This window comes from Paramisgurnus dabryanus, chromosome 12, assembly GCF_030506205.2.
Source record: "Paramisgurnus dabryanus chromosome 12, PD_genome_1.1, whole genome shotgun sequence".
NCBI lineage: Eukaryota > Metazoa > Chordata > Actinopteri > Cypriniformes > Cobitidae > Paramisgurnus > Paramisgurnus dabryanus.
Genome location: NC_133348.1, coordinates 637,611 through 665,318, shown reverse-complemented (window position 1 = coordinate 665,318; position 27,708 = coordinate 637,611). Strand labels below are relative to the sequence as shown.

At 34.7% G+C, this 27,708-nt stretch overlaps 1 protein-coding gene and 1 long non-coding RNA gene across 2 annotated transcripts; both read left to right on the top strand.

The window, feature by feature from the left end:
* Positions 1–374: 374 nt before the first annotated feature.
* Positions 375–15,024, top strand: LOC135738172 (adhesion G-protein coupled receptor F1-like). Its single transcript, XM_073811483.1, has 19 exons — positions 375–411; positions 773–876; positions 996–1,044; positions 1,340–1,486; positions 1,595–1,774; positions 1,878–1,901; positions 6,741–6,841; positions 7,077–7,141; positions 9,579–9,697; positions 9,876–10,064; positions 10,652–10,852; positions 10,993–11,136; positions 11,699–11,766; positions 11,860–12,030; positions 12,323–13,684; positions 13,840–13,881; positions 14,180–14,239; positions 14,365–14,428; positions 14,573–15,024. Exons 1-19 carry the CDS (start codon positions 399–401, stop codon positions 14,626–14,628), a joined length of 3,159 nt encoding a protein of 1,052 aa, XP_073667584.1. The 5' UTR covers positions 375–398; the 3' UTR covers positions 14,629–15,024.
* Positions 15,025–16,053: 1,029 nt separating this feature from the next.
* On the top strand, positions 16,054–24,911 carry LOC135738177 (uncharacterized). Its single transcript, XR_012338067.1, has 3 exons — positions 16,054–16,133; positions 20,932–21,129; positions 22,480–24,911. It is a non-coding gene; the product is annotated as an uncharacterized lncRNA (long non-coding RNA).
* Positions 24,912–27,708: the final 2,797 nt, after the last annotated feature.

The following is a 27,708-nucleotide window of genomic DNA, read 5'->3' as shown; positions in this document are numbered from 1 at the left end:
CATCTCTGTCAGAAATTAGATAATGATTGTAACCGAATGCTCTCGACATGTACTATAGGTTCATGAAATACTTCTGAATCAAATTCGCTTAATTCCGTTCTCCGGCCATTCAGAAATACAGTTTTTTTTTAAGCAGAATCTCTTAAAAGTCTGATAAAAATGCTAATTAACAAAAAATCATGCCAGATGGTCTTAGCAGGTTTTGCATCTAAACTCTTCAAGTGCTTCTCTTTTAAGCACCTTTATTTTTAAGAGTGTAATAGCGGCACTAAACACATAACACTTTTAACTTTAATTTCATTTTTCCACAATGCCCTGCAGTACTGCTATTTTATATATTTACTGATATATTTTATTTACTTTTTTACAGATTGGACTTGAATACTTCAGTGAGAAACATGGCCAGTAAAAGTAAACTAAACTGCATATAACTTTTCCTTTTTAATTACTACTATTTAATTTGACATAAACCGTTGGTCTTCAGTCCTCCTGCAGGATTTGGTTCCAACTGTTATTTTCAAGTTAAGCAAAGCCACTCATCTTGTTAAGCTGGTTTATGTGTGATTAATGCGATTTTAAATTATACCAACGTACTTCTGCCTCATTGTTTAATTGACATTGTGGAATTTCCTGCTTTAAACTTTTAAATACTCAACATTCAACATAAATGTTTATATTTGTCCTGTATAAATGCAGACATTCTATTCAGTTTTGTTAAATTGTTCTTTAAGCTCTGTTTAAAACACTGTCTTTTCTTATTTCTCTTATACAGGACAAATATTAAAGCAGATTTTAGGGCTTACCGTGGCTATCCTGCTTACCCATGTGTTAGAGGTGGCAACAAATGATTTCCAAGAAACAAGCATGGGTTTACAGGTGAACTTTACTGTACTTATATTGCTGTATGTGCCTGCATGCGTGCGTGCGTGCATGTGTGTTAGTCCACATGATAACCTTTGAGTGGAAATGAAAGTATATTTTTTATTTCATTTCAGTTTAGCTACATAGATGAACCACGGCATCACATAAGACAAAGACGAGCAGGTATGAATCATGAGTCTGTATATTTGTACAAACTGTCCTAATAATAATAATATGATACAGTTTATAGAGTATTTCCAGACAACTGCAAATGCACTGTTGAAAGCTAAATCCTTGTAACTTAACTGTATTTATAAAACAAATTATGTACAGATAGCAAGTAAAGTGGGCTTAACACACACTTGGCATTAATTTTGTTAAATGTTGCTTAGTTCATGTATAAATATGTAATGAAAATACACTAAAAGTACTCAATAATAATGCTGACCTTACAATGCTGTACTTGACTCTTGCACAGACCCATTCACAGACTATATGGCTGAAATTGAGATACATGCATCAGACATCTCTGTGATCAATGAGCTGAAGATTTATTTGAATGAGCTTGTTCAAAATCATACCGTGTTTAACAATGTGGTATTGCTTAGTTCAAACTTCACAACAGGTAAATATCACATATTATAACCTTTTGACTACAAATACAATAGTCATGACTTTATAGTGTAACATTACAGATGTGTAAAAATTAACTTATTTGTTGTTCCTTTCTTAGTTTGCAGCATGTTACCAGGTACCACTAATTACCAGTGCAATTGTGAGAATCAGTATTTCTGGCCTTGTGACAACTGTAAAAAATATGGGAGTTGTGGCAGCATTACAAACAAAGAATGCAGCTGCATCAAAGCTTTACCAAATAACGGAAAGTTCTGTCAGCCAATCAGCGAGATGACAAGTAATAAAAACATCTCATTTTATTTATTCTGTTTGTTATTACAAAGACCTGAAATAACTGGTTGCTAACAATTTTTTATCTGTTTTCATCCTTTTACTGGAAGATGCAACAGCATGCCAGCAAACAGGTATGTATAATCTGCCTTAAATTATAAAGTATAGACCACGGCCAGGTTTCCCGATAACGATTGAACTTAGCACTTAAGAGCGCTTTCTACGAGCTACTTAACGAACATTCGTTGTTCATTTACGTGCGTTTCCCAAAGATGCACGTTAAACGATCGCTTGCAGCTGGGTTTTAAGTGCTACGAGTCGCTATCCGTTTGTCAAGTCCGTTTTAATAATATTTTTCATTAAATTTAGTCATTAAACAATTATTTGTTTAAAATTATTTAAATGTTTTAATAATTTGTGCATAATGAAATATTATTTTCCGTATTTAGTTAGGACGCTCCACTGCGAAATGCCTTCTGCATTTTATGTTATAGTTTAGATTATTAATATTATTTGTTTCTTATTATCTATGTTTATATCTATTTATTATTAGGGATTATTGCATTGTACTGTACATATTTATTTGGTTTCCTTAATCAGATGCCATTTCACTTCAAAACAATTATTTTTTCTGTAGATTAATTATAGAAGCAATTGGTAGGAACCATTTATCAATTTAATAGTACCAACTACTACCAAAATTTACCAAATTTGTTTTCATTCTTTATTGATCTATGTTTAGTAATTAAAATTTTTATTTTATATTTTAATTTTAAATATATATTATATGAAAGTAATCTAAACAAATAAACAAAGAAGAATCAATAAATATATTCATTTAAAACATTACATTATCGTCATTGCTGGAGTGCAATTCACTGGTTGTCCTGCAGGTGACCTTGTAACACTGTTGTCTTACGATGCACTTATGAATGAACGATTACTCCAGAGCACTTGTAGATCTACGATGATTTTCAAGTGCTACTTAAGTTACGAACTTTTGGGAAACGGCTCGTAATTTTAAGATGATTCGTACGATCGTTTTTACGATCAACTTAGCCTTACAATGCTTTTGGGAAACCCTGCCCACAGCAATAAGATAATAGTTTCTTACAGTATTTACACTTGGGTTAAGTTACCTGGAACTTAAAAGCAGAGTGAAGATCCCACATTTAGTTTTATATGGTGACTGGATAAAGCTAGATATACTATGGCATCATGTAGCACTTTTATTTTTAAGAGTGTAATGCATCTAATCTTAAAATTTATAATTAATATTTAAACATTCTTATAAAGCCATAGAACATTTTAAAAATGACTGGATTATCCAATATTTATTATGGGTCAAAAATAACCCAGCCATTTTTAGAATGTGAATAACTGTTCCTGGCTTAACCATCCATGGACACTTCCTTTTGCACAAAAGGTTTGTTTTATACACAAGAGCATACGCGCACGAAGCATAGTTCATTTGATTCATACACAGGAGCTGATGTTCGAAACATGCGCATTGCGACCTACATACTGTCAGGAATCATACTCCTGTACGCGCATACATGACCTACGCTGGATTTTGAAACTCGAGGTTTCTAAAATCCAGCAGTGCGTGTACAGTAGATGCACACTCTTCTGATGACAAATATTGCGTCACATGCACTGTACACGAACGATTAGAGTGGGTTGCATCAACAAGGATAAATTAAGCAAAGTTTAGGGTTTGTTGATCTCAGTTTAATTTTAATTTGGGTTGTGTTGCACCACTTAAATTTAAACACAGATTAACTTAACAAATCTTAGATTTAAACTTTAACCTGTATTAAAACCTTAATCTGCGATTTATTTTGTCTGCCATGATGAGTTTTCTGGTGTAATTAAACAGCAATATTGTTGACGTTGTCATTCAAAAGGAAATAAACAGTTTATGTAGGCAAAGTCAGAGGCGTCATGCCCATTCAAACTGAGGGGGCAGTTGTCCCCTTGTTTTTTTGAGCCTCAAAATCAAAGAAGCAACCATTAATCTGTTATTTGTCTTTTAATCTGTTTACTATGCACAATATTATTAATTCTGTGCTGCATCCTTGTCACTTTTTGATAGTGTTTTGATCGTGTTACATTACTTCTGGCGGCAGGCGCTGCGCATTCAGCGCAGTCGCTGGCGTCATCAACGTCTTAGCGCGCTCACGAGCTCTTTGCTATTGCTGGCTGCTGCATTTGGCTATCTGAGGAATTAAAACGTGTAAGAAACGCTCATAACATTTCCAAACCCCAGTACGCTAATGTGCTGTTAACCTCCTCTGTGTAGAAATTGTATGGTCTCAATGTGACCGTCTCAACGTTATATTAGTAGAGATTTCTAGATTCATCTGCTTGGTACAACGCCAGAGTTCACGGGGACGCGGAATCACATATGTTCATATATGAGGTAAAGTTATGCAAAATCCGTTCCTCTAATAATTTTTATCTAAACATTTTTAGAATCATTATTGAACATTAAACTCAATCACGTGGCTATAGACCAATTAAGAGTAGACGTCACAGTTACGTCACTGCAAGCTGCGCGCACAATGCGGTTGCAGAAAAACAGTGGAAATGAATTAGACACGAGTGAAAAGAGCAAGATAACTCACTAGAAAATGTCCTGTTGTGCTGTTAAGTGTCAGAATAAGAATGCCAAAAAAGATGGCTTTCATTTTTATAGAATACCATCGTCAAAGACATCATTTGAAGATAAACGTAGGTGTTTATGATTACAATAAGCCCTTAAACGGACAGAATGGAGCAAGGAAATCCTCTGGAAATCTTTTAATAATTAGAATAGAAAATAAGTAGAGAAGATGTCCGGTGTTCTGTCGAAGTTTGTTCCCTCCATGTGTTTCTTATAGCGTTTTTATCACGTTACAATTATAATTTATTAAGGAAGAAAAAATAGAAAACAGGAAAATTATAAAATATTTAATAAACGCTATTATATATAATACATGATAGTATTGCTTTTACATGTACTTTAGCGATTCAGACTGTAAAAATATTTGATTTAGCAAAGAAGAACAATACATATACATTACATACATGCATATCAGTAGCCAAGCCATTTAAACTTTTTATCTATCTAAAAAAATAAACGTAACGTGATTAAAACGCTATAAGAAACATTGCACTAAAGGGAAACATAAGGAATCAGACTTCGACAGAACACCGATCCATAAAAATCACGGTTTAATGCTAAAACACTTCACAACCCTACTGCGGAGCAGTCACTTTCTGCAACCAGTTTGGCTCCGCCCACAAAAAAACGTCATCTCTGTTTGCAAACACGAAATTGGTCTATAGCTTATGTAATTTTCGTTGTTTATAAACTTTATGGATTTGAAATTAGATTAATTGTATAGGATTATGCAGTTGTTGTGCAAAATGAATTGACACAATTTACCAAGTCATTAAACAAAACATAAATAAAAAAACATGCCGTTCCAGATGTAAATATGATGCCAATATGTCATTATTCCGATTGAATAGTATTTAGTCTATAGAAAGTTAGTCAACACTTTTATTTTGGAGGTTTTTTTCATGAAGGCAGGAAGGCTCAAAATAGTGCTATGGAAAAGACTGAAGCTCTATAATATTTCGTTTGATGACCGTGTATGCATAGTGATGGGAGAAACGAAGCTTTTCGAAGCTTCGAATCAATTGGTATTGCTTCGAAAAATGATTCAGTTTTTCAAAGCAGTTCGAAACACCACACACGCTGGCAACCCCTGCTGGTCAAAATAGTGTAAAGGCAGATATGTCCAAACATTTTACACTTTTTTTACAAAATAATAGCAAGATTTTTATTAAAATATGTTAAAAAAAATATTTAACTTAATTAAGACATAGTTAAAAGTGTATTATGTGTTTTTAGTTTTATTTGGGGCAAACAAATCATCAAAACTAACTTCCCCATGACTTGGGCCAGTTTGAAACATGCTCCGAACCACTGATTCGAAACAAAAGATTCGTAAATGTTTCGAAGCCTCATGAAGCAGTGTTTCGAAAATCACCATCACTATGTATGCACACATTTCTGTAAGCTGTGCACACTGTGCCCCCTTAAAAAAAATTGGTGCATGACGCCCCTGGGCAAAGTTAATGTAATTTTTGTATTATAAATCATCTAGATACATCTAATCTAAAGGGATGATTTAAATAAAACATTTGACGATCTATTAAAACAATCTATTGTATTGATTTAGTCATAATAAACATATCTTTAAATAGCGCCACCACATTCGCGGTGTCTGTTTCTGATGATTTAACCACACATTTAATTATTAAAAAAATGTAAACCTCCTCATATGCAAGTTTAAAGTCGCAATGAAAGTAAAATAAAAAAACTGTAATTTGTTTTGTAATATTGTGGTATTTTTCTGTGAGCTTCATTAATTTTTAAAAATTCATGTGCCTTCATAATCTTTAATCAAAAATGCAAATCTCCTCCCCTCCTAAAAACTATCTCGCTTTACTTCGCTTTACAATAAAATATATGGCAGGTGGGCGGGGTCCGGGAGAATATCGCTGCGATTAGCAATTAGCAACACGACCCAACTTCAAATGATCCAATCAGATCTCGATGGACAAATTCAAATCCAGCCCTGCCTTATTTCATTTCAGAGGCCGGTTTTACTCGGATACACGTCACCACGGGGAAAATTAGGCAATTGATACTTCCGTTTCATGGCGACTTTAAAGTTAATCCTTTACAGTGTAAAGTAATGAGCAACAGGATTAAAGATAATCTAGATTAACTGTAAGATTTAAACCGTGATAAAAATTACAGTTTAAATTTAAACCTGTTTATTTTAAAACAGGTTTAAAGTTTGGTGCAACGGAATTATTAAATAAGCTTTGATTTAAACCAGGTTTAGGCCTAATCCTTGTTGGTGCAACCCACCCTTAGTGTTGATGATTGGTTGTAATGAAACCTCTTTTTACAGCGATTACAATGTCAGTGGAAATTAACGAAATCTTTGATACCAGTCTCACCAACCGTGCAGATGACAATTACAAAACTAAAGCTCAACAAATTGAGTCCACGGTAAGTATTTTGCATTTCATACTGAAATTTATTGTTTTCTATTTTTGTTTTTAAAAATGAGATTTGTGTTGAAATGCTACATCAAATGCTGCAATTGATACAGCTTGACTATCAAATTTAAAGGGGGTAATATCATATTTTTTAAACATTTGACATATTTTTTACATTTATTTCAACATTTTTAGATTTATTTCCTCTGAAGAAAATTGCTATAATATTTTTTTGCTTTTAACAGATTAACAAGGGTTTCAAATCTCTGTCTAACTATGTAAACGGTTCTGCAAAAGTCACTGGCTTCAGGTATGAACATCTCTACACTTTTACAGTATTTAACAAGTGGAGCACTTCTCAGTGATTAGAAACATAAAAAAAACACCCAGGCTCACCCATAATAGGATCTTCATATGTGCACTGATAAGGAAGTTTTTAACCCGAACCATAATTTAGTACCCAAATGGTCCATTCACACCAGCCGTTGTAGAGGCGACAAAAATGCACTATTCGTGTCTAGTTGGACGCTTGAACATTTTAACTGTGGGCTTACACCAGACGCGAGTTCAATGATTAGCATGAGTAGATTACATACAAAGTCAATGCAAAGAAGCGATCAGACGCGTCCTTGCGTGGGGCGATGCGAATGATGCGATATGAGCGGCACATTTGCCGTAAAAACTTGCGCCATTCGCCTCAAACACATCTTCGCATCTATTGAAAATATTCAACTTGAGCGCAAAATTTGCACAAAACGAAGTAAATTCCCGCAAGTAATCTAGATCGAGTAACGTGATGCCCCACGTTTATTGTGTACATAGCAAAAGTTTACTTGCTTTATTCGCGTGTGAAAGCCGCGCGTGAAATTGTAGTCATTCGAGACATTCACGTGGAAATTTGCATCATGGGAGGGGCTTTTGTGACTCCGCTGAGACTCTGCTCGCTTCCTGTAATCAGGTCATTACTACAGCAAGGTCCTGGGCCCGGTTCCCCGATAGCGCTCACTCTTAGCCTGCTAAGAAGACTCAAAAAGATATATCTTACCAAAGTTGTTTTGTTCCTAAGTGTGTTCCCCGAAGTGTCCCTTAGGAAGTTTCTTAACACGCTGCCTTTAAGTTCGACATAACAAAGGCGCTGTCCCAAGTGAAGGTGCTGAATTATTTGGGATCGATTGCTCAGGGATCGATTTTCCACTTCACGCGAAGCTGCATTACGGCGTTAAGAAAGACAACACGTTCTATACAAATGAGACATTCCTCAAATTATTCCATTAACATTTATTTTAACATATTTTAAGTTATCCGTAAAATATAAACTATTAATTAAATGATCAAATTGTCATTAATACGGGTAAACGAACCGGGTATCCCTCGCTAATCATCCAACCTCCTTATCCCGTTGTGCCACTTGTGCTGCTTCTTGACATGGATTTAACGTCTTTTTAAAATTATGTAATACACTTTTATACTAATGGTAAGGAACTTTACAATCAGAATTTATTGGCAAGCAGCTGCAGTTACTTCTGTTTAATGCAGTATTGCTGGCCATTGGTTAATGTTTTCAATAAAAAGCAACCTACAATGAACAGAGAGAGGGAGTTAGATAAAGAATATGGTCTGAGAATATCCAGCAGCTCCATAATGAGTTGTCTTGGGAGGCAAATTCTTTTTAATATAGCCACGTCAAGCAAAGTGTCAAAAGGGTTTAAGCCGGTGTTGTGTCGAAGTCTGTTCCCCCTATGTTTCCCTTTAGTATAGCGTTTTTATGACATTATACATTGAAAGTTTCAATGGCTACTGAGATGTATATGTGTGCATTTATGTCATGTATTTTTATTGTTCTTAATGGTAAGTCGATTATTTTTACAGTAATCATATTATATGTATAATATATATTTATTATGTATGCGAACATATCATTTTTAAAACAAACAGCAGATAAAAAAAATAAAAAGCCGGCTATATGTTACAGTTACATGTTACAGTTTTATATAAAGGTAATTTCTACAGACCTTTTTACAGCAGGTAAAAGTCGCCGTAATCTTTACTGACATTGTCCATAATAATTACTGACATGGAGCATTCGGACTGGACTAAAATCACTGAGAAGCTCTAATAAAAATTGCTTTACCTCACCTCCCTATGTAACTAATCCCATCCCACATGTATGAAATATTTAATCTTTCTAAATAAATTATAAATGTAACATGATGAAAACTCTATTTTTATTTGTGCGGTGATAGCATCTTGCACTCAAACAACGCTAAGAGAGAGCTTACACATGATCCAGACCAACCTTACGAAAGTGTGACTTACAGAAGATATACTTAGCGTACGAAGGTTTTGGGAATCGTGCCATAGAGTTAAGGAATAGGTTAAGAACTACTTAGCGATAAGAACGTTTTGGGAAACCGGGCCAAGATTGGTTAACGTGGCACGGAAATCTACCAAAGTTCCAATCTTTCGTGCGTATCACGCCGCAGAATGCCTACTGTATTCACGTACAGTATTTGCATTGACTTACAGGTAACATGTAAATCACTCACGCTTGCCGCCTCTACAGCGTCTGGTGTGAACTCTGCATAAGCCAAAAATGTGATTTTGTGTTTTGAGTTTGTGACACTGCTTTAATAGTCTTTGTATTTAAATCATGATGTGTATGTGTAACTGTTTTTATCTCTTACACATTTGTGAATTAATATCTGTGTTAATTCAGTGTCTTGTATGCTTTGTGTTTTGCTCCATAGGTCTGGTAGTATTATAGCAGACTACACTATTAATTCAATATCCAACACCCCTGATTTTACATCAGCAAACATAAACGTTTCGGGCATCCCTTTAGTTCAGAATGCTTTTTCTTTAACTGGTAAGGGTAGTCTGTACAATAATAAGGGACACTACACTTTTTTTTTATAGTTTCAAAACAAACATTTAAATTATTTGAAAAGTTTCAAATTTCTTGTCATATTTGTTGTGTCATTGATGTAGTTTGTTTGTTATTTGATAATAAGATCTAATAAGGTCTTTGTGTCTTTTGCTTTCAGAAGAAACAATGCTCTTCATCAGAACAGATAAAATATATCCTAAGCAAAGCGTAACACTTTACTGTCCACAATCTGTAATGGGACCGATAATGTGGAAAGTAAATGAGAAAGATCCCGACAGCACTAAATACTCCATAAGTCCAGACAATAGCACTCTAATTGTGAAAGGTGCTGAAATCAGTCATAGTGGTGAGTAATTTATATTAGTAATGTTTAAAATTTCTCACATAATAATGCAAAAGATATAATAGCAGTTACCTGTATGGCATATGTGCACAGTAGATTTGGGGCCTAAAACAATTAATCTTATAGAGAAAAATGAGCTTCTACTCTGAATGCAGTGCTCTCAACATGTCCTTTAATTTCCTTTGTGGTGGATAAACTATATTTTGTATACTACGTATATACGCTGTAAAAAATGCAGCATGAAGTTAAACAACCAGACTGATGTCACAAGAATTCTTACAGATTTTAGAGTTGGCTGATTTGTATGAATTCATATAAAGTTAATCAAACTTATTTCTCATTAAAAACATTTAAAACAATAACTTGTTAAGTTAAAGTAATATAATAACAATATATAGTATGTTGATTTGACATATTTTTTGCAGTGTGTTAATAATGTAGTGTAATAAGCTGTTGTTACATTCCAAACATAGCCTTAACCTTCAGTTTAAAAAAATGTGAAGCATAAACAAAGAAGAATCCTTGTATTAATAAAGTTTTATATTTAATTAAATGAATAACAATGCTGTGTTTGTTTTTTCCAATTGTAGGCAGATACTCCTGCATCTTACAAACAAATTCTTTACCTTACATCCAGTGGCAAAATATTGTTATTGAACAAGAACCCAGTATCATAGTGGGTGATAATGAACAAGTTTATCCCTGTGAAGACAAAACTGTTCAACTCACATGCTGTGTTAATGGAGACTACAGTGTTGAATGGGTCCTGAATGGCATTGTGCAAACTTCAGGTTGTACATATTTGGTACATTTTAATATCATTTTTATTTTTTTTATTTAAAAAAAAAATTATGTAATTTCTCAGGTTCTTACTGTGTGATTTTAAATATTTTCTGATTTTTTTATAAATGTATTTTCCTTTTCCAATCAGGGTCAGGTTGTATCGCAGTAAATCATAAGATCCAAAAGATAAATTGTAAGGAAGATAACTATACATGTCAACTCAAGAATTTACCGCAATTACTTGATTACAGTTATAGCAAGAGGAGTGTCACAGTAAAGACAAGCACAGAAGGTACATTTTTAGTTTTACATTCTTTACATTGTGTAGCAGCAAGTTTCTTTATGTTGTGCAATCACACTAAAGCCTTTTACACATAGAGATTACTCAAAAGAAAAATGGGATCATTTGATTTTGGTTCATTTACATTGCCAATGATTTTCTGGAATCTGGGGATCCATTCGAACACATACAGTACCATAAATATCCTGTAAAGACACGTGACGTATTTAACATTTTCGAAATGAATGTTAATCTGCATTTAAAAACCTCTTGTCAAAGAGCTGAACGATAACTTCTTGTTGAAATGACACACAAACGTCTTGCCTGAATCTCAGTTAAAATATTTAAAAACAATTATAGATACAAAAAAATAATTTAACAACTTAGTTGTTTGTTGTTTATTATTCATTTTAAAAAGTATGTTTTAGTCATTTGTGACATTTAATAAAATATTTGTCATCTCCAGATTTTTCATGTACAAATGAAACGTTTGAACTTGGAAAATTTAATCAAAAAACTGAAAAGCCATGCGATGCAGGCAAGGAAGGAAGCATAATATATACATGTGTACCAGGAGGATGGAAGAAAACACAGGACAACTGTGTAGTCAGAGCTATCAAAGAACTTAGATCCAGAGCTCAGGTGATCTACTAGTCATTTATCTATTAGTAAAACACTATAAAATGTCCACTTGAAATGTTATGTATATTTGCATTTCTGTACTTCTGAATGTAGGTCTTGGTTGTTGAGGACATTCCAGAATTTTTGGAAGAGCTCAGTAATAAAACATATAAATATAAAAAGGATATAGTAGAGTCTGCTGCGACTATTCAAACAATTGTGGAGATTCTCACTATAGTTGCTAACATCTCACAAAACATTACTATCAATAAGCCTGTTATAGAGGTATGTACAGGTTTTGTGCAAATGTAATGAGTATTATATAAAATCTATTGGCAACAAGTTACAGTTACTGTAGGTTGAATTTGTTAAATGCATTAGCTAACATAAAGTAACAATAAGCATATAGTTTTCTCATATATATATATTTTTTAATTTATAAATATATAATATTATATATTTTTGAACAATTTGTTATATTTTCATTGTATATGATATAATAACCTTATTTAATAACCCAGTAATTACCTTTATTTGTGTGCTGGATAAATAATTTTTCATAATTTCCCTTTTCCAGGATTTTCTTAACATAGTTGAGATTATTACATCAGATGAATCCAAAAACACATGGACAGAATTGAACAATGGTGACATGACAAAAAGAAATGTCAGCACTAATCTTCTGCAAGCTATTGAGACTATAAGCAGCCATCTCTCAGATGTCGACTTTTCTATAACAAAACCATCCATTCAGTTAATTAGAAATATAACTGATGATAACTCTACGAATATCGATGTAAAATCTCACCTGGATAACTCAACTACAGGTACTGAAATTCTGATACCAAATGTTCCTAAATCAACCGCCATAACCATAATCGTCTTCACAAATCTTGACAATGTTCTTCCAACTCGAAATACTTCTGATAATGACAAGACGACATCAGAAAACATCATCAATGGAGACGTGGTTGTTGTTCAGGTCAACCAAACAATTCATAACATTTCATTTACTTTCAATATTAAGAATACATCATTGAAAAATCCTCAGAGTGTCTTTTGGAACTTTTCTCTGGATCGATGGGATTCCAATGGATGTGAAGTCAAGCGCTCAGGGAATGAAACAGTAACTTATGAATGCAACCACACCACCTCTTTTTCAATCCTAATGTCACCGTTTGCAATTGATAACCTTGCCTTAGCCTATATAACATACATTGGCGTAGCTATTTCATTAGCCAGCTTAATTCTGTGCCTCATCATTGAGGCGATCGTATGGAAGTCAGTGACACGAAATGACACAGCATACATGCGTCACGTTTCAATAGTCAACGTCGCTGTTTCGCTGCTGATCGCAAACATCTGTTTTATCATCGGAGCTGCAATTGCAGACAAGGAGCAGCCGCCCTCAGTGGGTCACTGCAGTCCAGTGGTTTTCTTCATGCACTTTTTTTACCTGGCTGTTTTCTTCTGGATGTTCATCACAGCACTTTTGCTTCTTTACCGCACCGTCATGGTCTTTTCTCAGATGTCAAAGACTAATATGATGGTCATTGCCTTCACTGTTGGTTATTGTGCACCTTTGCTCATAGCGGTTATTACTGTCGCATCCACAGCTGGACCAGAAAACTATATTTCAAAAGAAAATGCATGTTGGCTGAACTGGGATGAATCTAAGGCCCTGCTGGCATTTGTGGTTCCAGCTCTGACCATTGTTGCCTTTAACCTTGTGGTTTTGATTGTGGTCTTGTGTAAGATGGTCAGGAGAGGAGTTGGTGCTTTAACTAATTCAAATGAGAAACACACTCTTGTGGTCATTGCCCGATGTGTGGCCATTCTGACTCCTATCTTTGGTCTAACATGGGGATTTGGCATTGGAACCATGGTGTCACGTGAATCAGCCCTTCATATATTGTTTGCAATCCTCAATTCATTCCAGGTACCACTTTCTCTGTCCATGTCATTAATTAAATTTATTTATACTGTATGTATGTATATATATATATATATATATAATATATATGTTTTCTTTAGTTTTTATAATTATAAAACAAAAGTGTAACACTAATTCATATGTCACATTTATTTTAATAGGGATTCTTTGTTTTGGTGTTTGGATTACTTTTTGACAGCAAGGTAAGAGTTTATTTTAGTTTTTTTTTATTTGTTGCTTAATAATCAGTATTCGTGTCATCTTCAATGTAGCCTAAAAATCGACCATTATATCTTATTAAATCAGATATTTTGCCACTCATACCTTCTTATATTAAATACAAAAATTTAAATAAGATACACAATAAAACTAATTCCTTAAACCATGCATTGCAAAGAAAATATGTTTTTACTATATAACCTGCTATTATTTTAGGAGTATTTAAAAAAATATCCTTCTTATTAACTGAGTTTTAAGACATGCTGTCCTTTTTGGTTGCAGGTCCGTGAGTCACTGGCAGGAAAGCTGTCATTAAAGAACCTCAGTTCCAGTCCTACCAGGGTAAATTACACTAAACTGTATAAAGCCCTCTGCATTACTTAATATCTCATCATTTTCTAATAAAAGCTCAACCAGTTATTTGACTCTATAGACTTTATCTTGATTTTGACGTCTTTATCTTACAGAGCACTAATGCTGGAACATCATCTACAGGTGGACTGGGTATCTTACGATGGCTGCGTAGGAGAAGTAAGTACTGTAGCCTAAACAATGTACAGTAAATCTTAAAACATTTGCAGAACATACTCTCTGAAGACTTTGATAAATGAATAAATGTATAGTAGACATGTAAAGACAATATAAAATGAGTAACATGCAAACAACTTTTTGCAGATGTATACAACTTGTCTGATCCCAGCCCAGCTACCTCTGCTAACAGCTCTACATAACATCTATTAACTAAAACCAGGTGCCTTATTTAAATATATTTTGTCTGTTACATGTAAACGACACTTTCTTTTACTGTTTTGGAAATTAAATTTGTGTTCTGTAATCAATGTCCTTAGATTATGTTAAACTGTCAAATTAAGTGTGCAATTTGTAAACATTATGTGGCGGTTTCCCGTATAAGGATTAGACTAGTCCTAGACTAAAATAAATTTAAGAGCTGTTTAAACTGAAAACAACTTGCACTGAAATATCTAGAAAAAAAATGCATTACCTCTGCCAGTAATTCCTTTAGGAAGACATGTTTGTTAAAACTAGTTATATTTCACAGCACAGCCTCTCGTAACTTATTGCTTACTTAATAAACAAAGAGTTTTATTCAAAACCTTTGTGAACTTCTTCTCCAATTATACACTGTATAAGTTTTAATAAGTTAGGAATTGTTGTTCATTTGTTTTATTTATAACTAGTTTTTAACCTGTAATCTGTTTGGATTGCTATTAAGTATTATCTAAATAAAATTCCTAAATGTTACTGAACATCTTAGTACTATTTAGTCAAACATACTATTCTAAAATCTTTTCTTGGAGAGGGCAGTGAAAACAGATGGTGGGTGAGGTTCAACATTTGCACTGCTGGCTTTGCTCACTACAAAACCATTAAATACTGAATTATTGATCACTTTAAAAATTGTTAACTTATCTGGTTCTAGGAATTCTTGGGCCATTTATACCCCTATAAACAATCCTGCATTATTTTGTTTCATGTTTCACACTGATTATTATTTACCCTGGGTTAAGAATTAATCCTGTTTTTTTAATCTGTACATTTTTTTATTGATAAACAATAAAGAGTACAAAGTACAAAAGTCACAGTATAAACATTATACACATTATATAAATATAACATTTGTATAAACTGTAACATAAACATTTATAAAAAAAAGCATGTAACATTATTTAGCATTTTTTTTATATTTTAAAAGAAACAAGGAAAAACAAAAAGGGACAATAAGAAAAAAAAGAAAAAAAAGAGAGAGAGTAAGAAGTTATGTGTCAGTTTAAGTATACAACTTAAAGTCTTTACATATTAAAGTCGTTTTTTCTTGTTTGTTTTTTTTTTTTGTTCAGTGAGGATTCAATAGTATTTAAATACATGTTAAATTATTTCAGAAATTCATTAAAAAGTGGTTTAGTGTTAGTGAACTTACATATGTGTTTTCTGTACATCTGAACACGCCTCTCGCCGACGGTGACGTCATGTGCATACCCTCTATGAGAAGACTTTTGGGCGCCATCTTGTGTCAAGACGCGGGAATTAATTTGGCGCGAGCCTCACAGTGGATGATGTGAATAAACATTGGCTGTACTCGTTATTTCAGTGCATCACGAGATTAAATACAGCAAGTGCACCTGTACAATATTTTGGACACCACTGAAAATGACCGTTTCCTTAAACAGTACGCTGTGTAATAGAGTTTATTTAGAACACTGTGAACAGTCTGAAGGTGAGTAAATGAAAGAGACGTGTTGATGACCGTTTAACAGGTATCTAGGCTACAGTTTTCGTTGTTATTTTCAGTCAGCTTTTGCCGGCCAGTAAAGGTGCAAAGCAAGCATTCTTCAAGTTAACAAGGCAAAGTAAATTTAAAGGGTCACAATAAACCAGTACAATCCGGGCCGCCTTAACCTAATGTGAGGCCCTGGGGCTGAGAGGTTTTGGAGGCCCCCCATACCCTCAATTTATAGTCTCATTTTAAAAAAAATATTGTAATATCTAGTTAATCTACATCACAAAATGCATTCGTTTCTTTCAATACATAAAGGAGTGAGTTTTACCTCTTTGACCCAGAAAACACCATAATATCTTTATTAACATAACACTGAGCCCACTTGATCATAAACACAAGACACTTAACAACCACACACAGCAACTTGGTGAAAATAAAACCAAAATGTGTGAGAGTATATATGTTTATAAGCTTTATGTTTATATAGTTTTTGGAATATACAAATTTGCAGAAAATTGCCACTCACTAACTAAATGCTCACCACAGTTTTAAAAATATAAGAAGTTAAAGTTAGTTTTAAAGTGAAAATGCATTAATGTTAACAAAAGATTAGTCTTTATAGGCATAATCTTGTTTTTTAATCAGTTATTTATTTTGTAGGCTATTGAAGATATAGTATACATTGTATTTAGTATTTATACTACGCATGTAAAATGAACACGTATAAATATGCACAAAACAGACAGGGAACATACCTGTATATAAGATCTTTAGATAAGGAGATTATAAATAAGAATGGTGCTATCAGGGGATGATCATTTGAGATGGTCTTGTCGCGCTTTGACTTGCACATTTACCGTTGCGTTGTCTTTCTAAACCAACAGATGTGTGTACTGTGAGCTAACGTCGCGTCAAACTACAGCGCTCCAGCTGCGCACGCGTCACTGATATAAACGCAAATAAACTTAAACTTTATAACAACTAACAGCATTATGTGCGGGAACTCCTTTCTTTATTTGGCGGCACAGTATCTTGCGCACATAGAGACTTCTGTATGCCAGAGAGCGAGCGAGAGCGCGCGCGAAAGAAAGACCTGCACCTCAGTGCTTATTATGAAATTTCAGAAATTACTCTTTCATTTGTCGGTGGATTATTTCCCGTTTCTCTGTCACACTCAGTCTAACATGCAGGAATGCCAAGTTGACAATGCGCACTTAATTACATTACGCGGAATAGAAAAATCTGTTACGTCTGATATTTTATTTCACGGTAAATTACCACGGACCAATCAGCAGCCATGTAACGTGCAGTTGGATTGATTGACAGATAACCTGACAAGTTACAAAACAATATGAACGTGAACTTGGGAGGCCCCTGAACTTGGGAGGCCCCTGGGCTTCAGCCCAGGTTAGCCCGTGCATTTAGGCGGCCTTGAGTACAATCACTGAAGCAGGTCACAGGACTGTTATTACCACTGTAGTTAGATTTCCTGCTGGTTGCACTGCATGTTGCTGGTTTTTATTAACTGTCTCCACTGTTAACTCCTATGTATACAGTATGTGACCCTGTCTGAAATCCAGACTTAAGTTTCATAAGTAATTTTGAGATTACAACAATCAAAGATTGATTTGTCATTGATATCAAATGATATATTTTTACAGAATGTTCGTGAAAAAAAAATAGTAATCACAAAAAAATTACATAAGATAGGTTTTCACAGACAGGGTAAAATATAATTTCAGCTTGTTTGAATGAGGTGTGTTTATTGTGGTTAGTTCAGAACAGGGACGTGCACAGGAATTTTTAGGGGCAGTTGCTCTGACTTAAATAAAGGGCACCCCCCCAAAAAATTTTTTTTAACTCACGGCCTATATGAAGGACTGAGAATAACATGGTCTTTATTAAAATCAGCAAACATGTTTGCCTAATGCCTACCAAAAAAATTGTAGCCTAGGCTGCTTGTCTCCAAGCTGTAGCTAGCTGCTATCTGTCTGATTATTTAGGCTTAACTGTGGCAAACTCAGCCTAGATTCATGAAGATTTTAACAGAGGTGGAAAGAGTAGCCAAAAACTTTACTCAAGTAAAAATACAAGTAACTAAATAAATAATTACTCAAGTAGAAGTAAAAAGTATGTAATGAAAATAATAGTCAAGTAGTGAGTTACTAGTTACTCATGAAAAAATAAATCTAGATATACACGCACACACACAATACAGTGCCCTCCATAAGTATCAGAACTGTAAAGACAAGATTTTTCTGTTTGCTGTGGAGACCAGAAATTGGTAAGATAAGTATCAGTATGTCAGAAGTTTAGAATGTCACATTTTATTAACCTTTGTTTATGTTTCAACACATACATGCTTTAACAACAAAGAACAACAGCATTAAATGCTGACTTATGTGTGTTGTACACAAATGCACATAAGTGAATCAAACTGTTCCTACACATTTTATGCTTTTCATCTGTAAACAATCAGGACACAGCTCAGTGACCATTAAAAAAAAATTATATGACAGATTCTGTACTTTTGTCTCATGTTTTTATGTTTAAACATTTCTTGACTCCACAACAAACAGAAGAAAACTTATGAAGGGCACTTCTACAGTATGTGTAAAACTGCAACATACACAAACAGTACAGAAAAAAGAATACAAACACAGAATAGACAAGCATTTCAAATTAACAAATTAACTCTAGTCTCATGTTGATGTAGCTTATAGCTGAAATATCAGACAAGTAAACTGACAACAGTTTTGCATATGTATAAAGTTGGAATCTCCTAAGATGGTCTGAGGACATTGACAGTTTACACTTACATAAAAATGATTTTAGACAAAACTCATGTTTTCTTACGTTGTCATGTCACGTGTGTTTTGTGAGAATCACTTTCATCATATACAGTACAGTATACAGCGAATCAGACGTCAATCATCGATGGATTTTCTTCAATCTGTGCTGCAATGCTTCTGGAGGTTGCACGCGTTTAACTGTGTCTGACGACGAACAGGTCGCGTGTATGTAATGGCGGGTACATGTGTGAAGTTTTGCTTTTAGTTAAAAGATTGGTAAATTCATTTCCACGTCACCCAACACTGGTTATATTCTGCGTGTTTCTACATAGGTTACGAGTAAAACAGCTTCGAACGATTCCGTTTTTGCAGCGATCTGAACAATTCATTCAAACTGATTCGCGAACCAATTTAAACGTTTGGCCCATTCGCTTTGTAAAGAATCGACTCAAAAGACTCGTTTATTTGCAACACTTTGTAAGGAATCGACTCAAACGAGTCATTAATTCGCGAATACGCCAGAAACACAAGATAGCAATTTAAAAATAAAATACAAATTTCGTAATTAATTAAAATACAGTAACGAAGGAACGCTGCATAGTGTAAACGAAGTAAAAGTACAATTTATTTTTTCCACCTCGGAAGGGCAACTTGAGTCGAGAAGGGCATATGGGCAGTTGCCCGGGCAACCTGAGCAACCCCCCTGTGCACGTCCCTGGTTCAGAATGCTTTAGAAATATGAGAGAGAGAGAGAGAGAGAGAGAGAGAGAGAGAGAGAGAGAGAGAGAGAGAGAGAGAGAGAGAGAGAGAGAGACCGAGTAAAACCGAGTAAGGCAAGTCTGATTGCCAAGTTGGAAACGCTCCCAGGAAGGTATTTTAGCAATGCAAAAAAATGCAGCCTCACATTAGCAGCTGTCATTAAAAAACCTTGGCTGCTTTGTTGCTGCATACGCACAACCGGCGCAACGTCATAGAATGTCTCTGAACAGGTTCACGCCCACTTTGGGGGAAAACTAGTTTGTTTTCCCCCAAAAAGGGGCGGTGACGAAATTTACGGTCAAGTTCCTGGATGTGCCGGTAGTCCGTATATTTCTGCTTTGAATGTGAATGTGTATTCAGACTAGGGCTGCATGATTTGACGATTATTCACCTTGATAATTACGATTATTATTATTGTTGTCGATTAATATGTTTTACATTGAAGTTAAATTCTAAACATACATATCTAAATATAATGTTAATTGCAAATAATTATTAAAGTAATGTTGTTAGTAAAACAAAATAAGTCTATTTTTAGTAACTGAAGAAGGTGATGAACAGAAATCGGACTTCTCTGGCATATTGCGTTTTTGCATATTGTTGCATTTTCTTATTTGTATTGTGTTTGCTTGTGCTGTGGTTTACTATCAGTTGTATTAGACAAGGCAGGCATGTGATGCCAAAATAGATGACTTATCAGGGTCACAGACGAAAACATGTTGCTTGTAAACATGGTGCTTACTGGAGCGTAGATTTCTTATTTGTAGCATTGTGACATTGATTTTATTTAAATACTTAATACAAAATGCAAAAGCCCAGAAACAATAGTGGCCAGGAAGTTACAGCTCTTCTTTATTTTCTGTGAATTTCAGACAGTACTACAATGCGTGTCATATTAAAAGCGTACCAGCAAAAGTATTTCTTGTGATTTACTGTTTTCAACATAAAGTCATCTTACATAAAGAATATTCTGGGAAAATATAAATATAAAATCAATGAATGAAATCACATTTGATGCTCCAAATCTCATAATAAGATTGAGACTTTGGTCTGAATGTCACAGTCAGGGTCATATATTTAATATACATCTATACGTAATATGCCTAAGGAAAACAATGTCTAACATGCTAGTCATGTTTTGGTTGCATACAGTACAGGTATGTGATTTACACTTATAAAGAAGCACACAATGACCTTACAATGTTTTTATGTATGCATTGCAACCCTCTTTTCTGTTCACACAGGGGAACGAGGAAATAATAGAAAGAATCAAACTAGTTTAGCAGGTGACCTGCACACAGTCACATTACTGTGGCAACCTATACAATGACATGTTCATTCCAGGAAGATTTTGTGGGTGGGTCACGTAACAAGGAAACAAAAATCTTGAGACGCTAGTTAGCATACTTATGGTTTCATTTAGTGGTTGCTGCAGTTGCGAGGTAAGACAGAATCAATGCATACATACATTAACAATAATTATCTGTAATTAACTGTGTTTCAGCATAAAGAGTGGATGGAAATTAATGTAATGGGTTGTGTATTCATCACAATTTGTTGAATTAGTTGCATTGTTTGCATTACAGTACATCAATGCGTTGCATATATTTGCCAATTGAATATATTTGCCAAATTGCCATAGCTGTTGTTTATTGTTTGAAGTGTTTAGATTATTGTCCTTTTTAGATTAAATGTATGTTTATTGATTGATTGGCACTATTTAATTTTATTTTTTAGTTAATTGTATGCTGAAAGAGTATTGATATGGGCTAAAATATCTTTAGTACTTCAAGGAAAGATCTATGCATCTTTTACTAGATGCTTAAGGTCTATGCATTTTTACTACAATATGTGACCTTGTCTGTAAAAACCAGGTTAAAGTCTTAAAATCAAACTCTTCTGAGATAACAAGCATTAAAGTTTGATTTTATTTATTGATTTCAATCTTTATCATGTTCTTTACATTATGATAGATGATTTTATGTAGAAAACAGTAAATCTTCAAAAAGAAAAATGACTAGCTTGGTTTACACAGATTGGGTCACATACACATACTTATTTTCTTTTCCTTGAAGTACTAAAGATATTTTAGCCCATATCAATACTAGGGCTGGGTATCGATTCAGATGTTCCAGATCGATTCGATTTCGATTCACAAGCTATCAAATCGATTCTATTCCGATTCTCGATTAACATTTCGATTCCGGTTCTCAGGTAAGTTTTTATACTCGATTCTCGATTCAACTCAATGAATATAGATTTAATACACATACTATATTAATAAAAAAGAACAGTGAACAGCAGTTTACAAGTGGGTAATAAATAAAAGGAAATTAAAAGCCACAACATGTCTTGCTTGCGAAATCTAAAATGCTTCCAATTCCTCCGTTCAATGTTTGCAGAAATAAATAAAAAAATCGATTCTGCTCTTTGAGAATCGATTTTTAATCGACCACGTTTTAAAAAACGATTAATCGAAAAATCAATACTGTAAAGGAAATTTATATCTTTACATCTTCAATGAAATATATGTTAGATGGCACCCTGAAAAGGATTATCATAGACGTGCAAACATAAATATGAAACTAAACAGAATATATAGATATATATTTGGTTTGCTTACAAGTTAACTAGTGGGTGTGGGAAAGGTACATCTTTTAGATTCTTACATGTATTGTAATAGAAATGTATTCTTTATGCATTTATTGTTTTTGTATTTGTATTCTTTATGCTTAGAGTAATGACCTTATGGTTTCTCTGTTATGTCTGGCATGATATTTTTATTTTAACAGGAAACAGGATGTCTGTACTGTACAGTGCCCTCCATAAGTATTGAAACAAATGGACATTTCTTTCTTTTGGACAAACCCACCCATGGGACACCTAATCAACAGCCCACTGGTTCTTTTTAAACAACTCCCCTTTTGGGCTCTCTGCAAGCGTGTAGCATCAGCAAAAACATGCATCTGACAAAATAAAAAATACTTATAATGTTAGTTAGCTCATGCTTTGCAAACTAAAGCAATAGCATTACTGTAAAATGCCGTGTTTATGAATTCAGATGACACCACAGTGATTGGCCAGATCAGGAACAATGATGAATCGGCCTACAGGGAGGAGATCCAAAACCTGTCCGCTTTGTGCTCTTCCAACAACCTCACCCTCAAGTCTTAAAAACCAAAGAGTTTATTGTGGACTTTAGAAAGTCTAAAAGCAGCAGTCACATCCCTATCTTTATCAATAGGACTAAAGTAGAATGTCTCTCCAGTTGTCCACATATCTGAGGATCTGTCCTGGCCAGGGGCGGCGTTTGTTTATGCCCTAGCATACCCTAGCATTCATACAAAACACCAGAAATCAACAGGCTATAATGATGCTCATTAAAGATCCTTTTAAATATTATTAGTAGAACATATCTGAACATTGGTACATCACTAATAGAGAAAATTTACATGTGTGTTCGACTTCATGCTGTAACAGAGGAACCGACAGGCAGATGACATCAAAGTGCCGCGAGAGTGGTTCGAAGGCAAACTCTTTCGATGATTTCTCGACTCACCCTCGCTGTACTTTGATGTCATCAGCCTGTCGTTCTTGCAGCGCAGCTTGAAGTTGAACACAATCTATAATAGTGGGTTTCCCCTGCAGGAGGTCTCATGATGACGGCTGCTGTTATAATACACTGTCAGAAATAAAGGTAAACTGTACCTTTTCTGTCACTGGGGCTGTACCCTTTCAAAAAGTACAGCTTTGCACCTAAGGATTTCATTTTAGTACCTCAGAGGTACATACTGGGACCAAACAGAGCTTATCAGTACCTTAAAAATACATATTAGTATCTCAAAGGTACATATTGGTACTAAATGTTATCTGTACCTAATGGTCCATACAATTACCTTTTTAATGGGTGCTGCCCCACTGACAGCTAGGGTACATAGACTTTTTTCTAACAATGTAGGGGTTACACTTTATTTTGATAGTCCACTTTAGACATTCTACTAACTATAAATAACTTTGCAACTACATGTCAACTAACTTTCAATAATTTGCAACTATACGTCAACTAACTGTCATTAGAGTATTAGTAGACTGTAAGGGTTGGGGTTAGGGAAGAGGTTTGGGTTAGTGGAATAAGTTGACATGCACATGCAAAGATACTTCTAGACAGTTGAATGTCTGTTGAGATATCATCGCAATCAAGTGTTAGTAGATATTAAGCAGACAGTTTACTAATTATCTAAAGATTGGTAGTTGATAAGTAGTTGATAAGTAGTTGCAAAGTTTCTTATAATCAGTAAAATGTCTAAAGTGGACTATCGAAATAAAGTGTTACCAATGTAGGTCCTTAAGGTACAGTAATCTACCCAAAATTGTGTATTGTTTTGTATTCCTCTAAAGATACCAAACGGAAACTTAGGGTACAGCGCCAGTGACTAAAAGTCTTTATTGTTTGTTTATATAAAGTGTTTATTGGCGGTTGTCATGACAAGATTTGTGAAGGCACAGTATGTTTTGTTTTGATATTATCTTGTTTTATCTACCATGATTTTCAGTTTCTATATTTATTTGTATGCTTCCGTATTGTTGTCTGTAAGTGTACATCCGTGCAATCTTAGTATGATTTTGTACAGGTTGGTGGAGGATGTACACATATAATGTGGTTTCATAGATCCGTTATTTGGGAATGGCCTTCTTGTACGATGAAATTTTGCCATACCCTGGGTTTTCGTGAACGCCACCACTGGTCCTGGCATCTGAACACATCATTACTGGTTAAGCCTTTTTACCATATAAATGCCTGCACAAAGCACATAACATTGTCAAGGACTCTTCTCTTCTTATGTATGTCTCTAAAGAGTGAAATCCTGTGATTGATAAAATACTGTAACAAGAAACATAATACTGGAAACTTTAAATGTAATTTTGCAGGTAAATGTTTTGCTATTGCTGCTAAGCAACCTGGGCTATGCAAATGGAATGCTGGTTGTCCTACCCAGTATTAAGATTTGTGAACATTTGATATGAGAAATATGTGGTTACAGATTTGTATTTAGCCAAAAAACATATCAGAATATTGTTTGAAATTTTCCTTTGCATATTTTTTTTGTTGTCAAAAATGACAATTGTTTTGCTAGATAGGACCCTTATGCCATTGGCTTGACATGATGTGCTGTGACATCAGAAAGGATTCATAAACAATAAAAGACTGAATTTAGAAACTGAACTGGGGAGTTCTTAGTAAAGTTCTTAGAAAGTATTCTGGGAAATACGGGCCTTTAGGCAATACTGTAGCAATTACATTTTTCTTATGCTTTAAATGTGTATTTAACAGTTAAAACAATATTCATTATTTAAAAATAAACAAGCATTTATTTATCTGTTGATGGTGGTGTTTGCAAATTGAAATTTCATTTATGTGGGTTAAACTCAGGTATCATAAATGACACTACCAAATGTCACAATGGCATTAGCTAGTTTAAGACACACATTTTCATTAAAGTGCACCTATTTCATTGCTAAAAACAACATTATTTTGTGTATTTGGTACAGTGTGTTTGTGTGGTTAATGGTGAAAAAAAACATTATTTTCTACATACCATACATTTTTCTAGCTCCAGATATCCCTGTCTTCCTCAAACGCTTGGATTTTCTACAAAACTCATCGATCTGAAAAGTCCCGTGACCCTGATTGGCCAGATAATCTGTACGTTGTGATTGGCCTGAATACTTCTGACGTCTGCCGGAAGTGTGACACTCAGGGCAGGACTTACCAGGGTGGAGGCCCCTGGGCTTGAATAAATTTTGGGCCCTACACTCTCAGAACAAAAGGTACAAAAGCTGTCACTAGGATGGTACCCTTTAAATGGGTCCTAATATTTACTATTTAGGTACAGATATATACATTTGTTCCCATTACATGCACTCTTTAGGTACAAAGGTGTACTACTTGAAAGGGTACCACCCCAGTGACAGCTTGTGTAAATTATCTTCTGAGAGTGCACACATACAGTAAACAACCTAAAATAAAAAATATATCATAGAACTATATTTTAGGGAAGTTTTTCCCGACAGGGTTTAGATTAATCCAGCACTAGGCCTATTGCTATAGGTTATTATTAGGGCATTCAAGTAGTTTTTACAAACAAACCTTACAAAAAACATTACTGGTGTGCGTCTTGAGACAATGTTAAGATATATCAGTGCAAGATGTGTTTAAATTAAGACAGATCAAACATGCATTTTAGTCTGGGACTAGGATAAGACCTGACTAGGAAACTGCCCCTATATCTCTAAAGCAGAACATAAGCCCAGTCTAAAATTAAATCATGTATTTTTAGGGATGTCACAAATCCAAATTAATCATGCACATTAAAAAATACCCCATAACAACATTTAAAATCATTGTGTAAGACTTAGCTTAAGAAAATAATAATAGTCTTGATAAACATTCACCTTATTACACACCATATAATGTTATAAACATAATCAACAAGTGTATTTTTTTGCAAATAGCGTACAAGGGGTGCAGTGTTTAAGAATGAAAAAGTAAAGATTTTAGGATGTTACTTAATAATTATGACAAGACCATCATGTAATATTAGACACCAAAAACCAAAGTAGAGAAGATGATCATGAATTAATTTTTGCGTCTGATATGAACGTAATACATTAAAACCTTGAACGTAGATATAAAAATGAACACTTTTCAGAAGTTTAAACTGTGATTCTGTTAGCAAACATGCTGAAAGAGAAACTACAGGAAAGTTAGGCTAGCTAGTGGATTATATCAAAAACCATCAGGACAACAACATGGCCATAATTTAGTGAATCCTCACCTCCAGATGAAGTAATAAACTGGACTGATGATTTAAATGTTGACATAGTCATATGTGTGTTGTTAACTCTCCGGATTTTGTTATGTTTCGTAGCTCTGCTTCACTCGTTTATTTCTCCACAGAAACTGTTTGTTGCGTGAACTGCAGACTGCGAACAGATTGGATTTCATTTGGCGCTACGCAGACCGCTTGGTGATGTCAAAGTACCGCGAGAGCGATTAGAAAGCAGACTTCCCCGTCTGATTTCTCGAATCGCTCTCGCGGTACTCTGATGTCATTCTTTTGGCTGTTGTGGAACCACTAGAAAACACCCGTCTTCTTTACAATCACTTTTGCGGCGTGATAATTTGATTTCATATAATGATCGGATCGCGCAGTGCCGCATGAAGTCAAATGCATTAAATACCAAATAGCCGACTGTATATGAGGTTAAACCCGCCAAAGTAGCAAGTGCAGCATGTGAATGGTGAGTGATTCAGATGTCAATTTATGAATGAAAGTGTCAAAGGTTTGTCACACACTGTTAAGTATCCTCACGCTTTTTTAAATGGGTATACGGAAATCCTTGACCATTACTAGTGGATATACTGCGTATACCGGCGTATCACGTAAGATTACAAACAAACAAGAAAAAAACTGAGTTACAAGACCATAGGCTACTCTAGTAATCTTTTTCATACTGAGCGCTTCATTTTCGCGTTGCTCTTTCTCATTATCTGTAAAGCTCATTCATGACTCGCATTTCGCGTATTCGCTATTGTACTTGCATCTATGGGTTTCAAAAGCAGTAAACTCAGCGCGTCATATTCAGCACCAAGATGACTGACATATATATATTAACGAATTAAATGCAGCACCAAACAATTCTGCACCAACCAATAGGCTGTAAAATAAAAAATGAAAACGACTGAACAAATCAAACGAACGCAAGCAAGCACGGAGGCCCCTATTGGCCGAGGCCCCTGGGCTCAAGCCCACTCAAGCCCAATGGTAAGTCCGGCCATGGTGACGCTCCTTACCATGTTTGAAAGATTTGCTCACAATGCAATGCTGACAGAAGTTAACTTACAGGCTGTGAGTCCAAGCAGGAGGAATTATGATAATGTCGGTCTTCTATGTCAACAAGCCCAGGAAGTAAACTGTTGCCTACAATCTGTGTGTTTGTTATAGTCCAAGAAAAGAGAT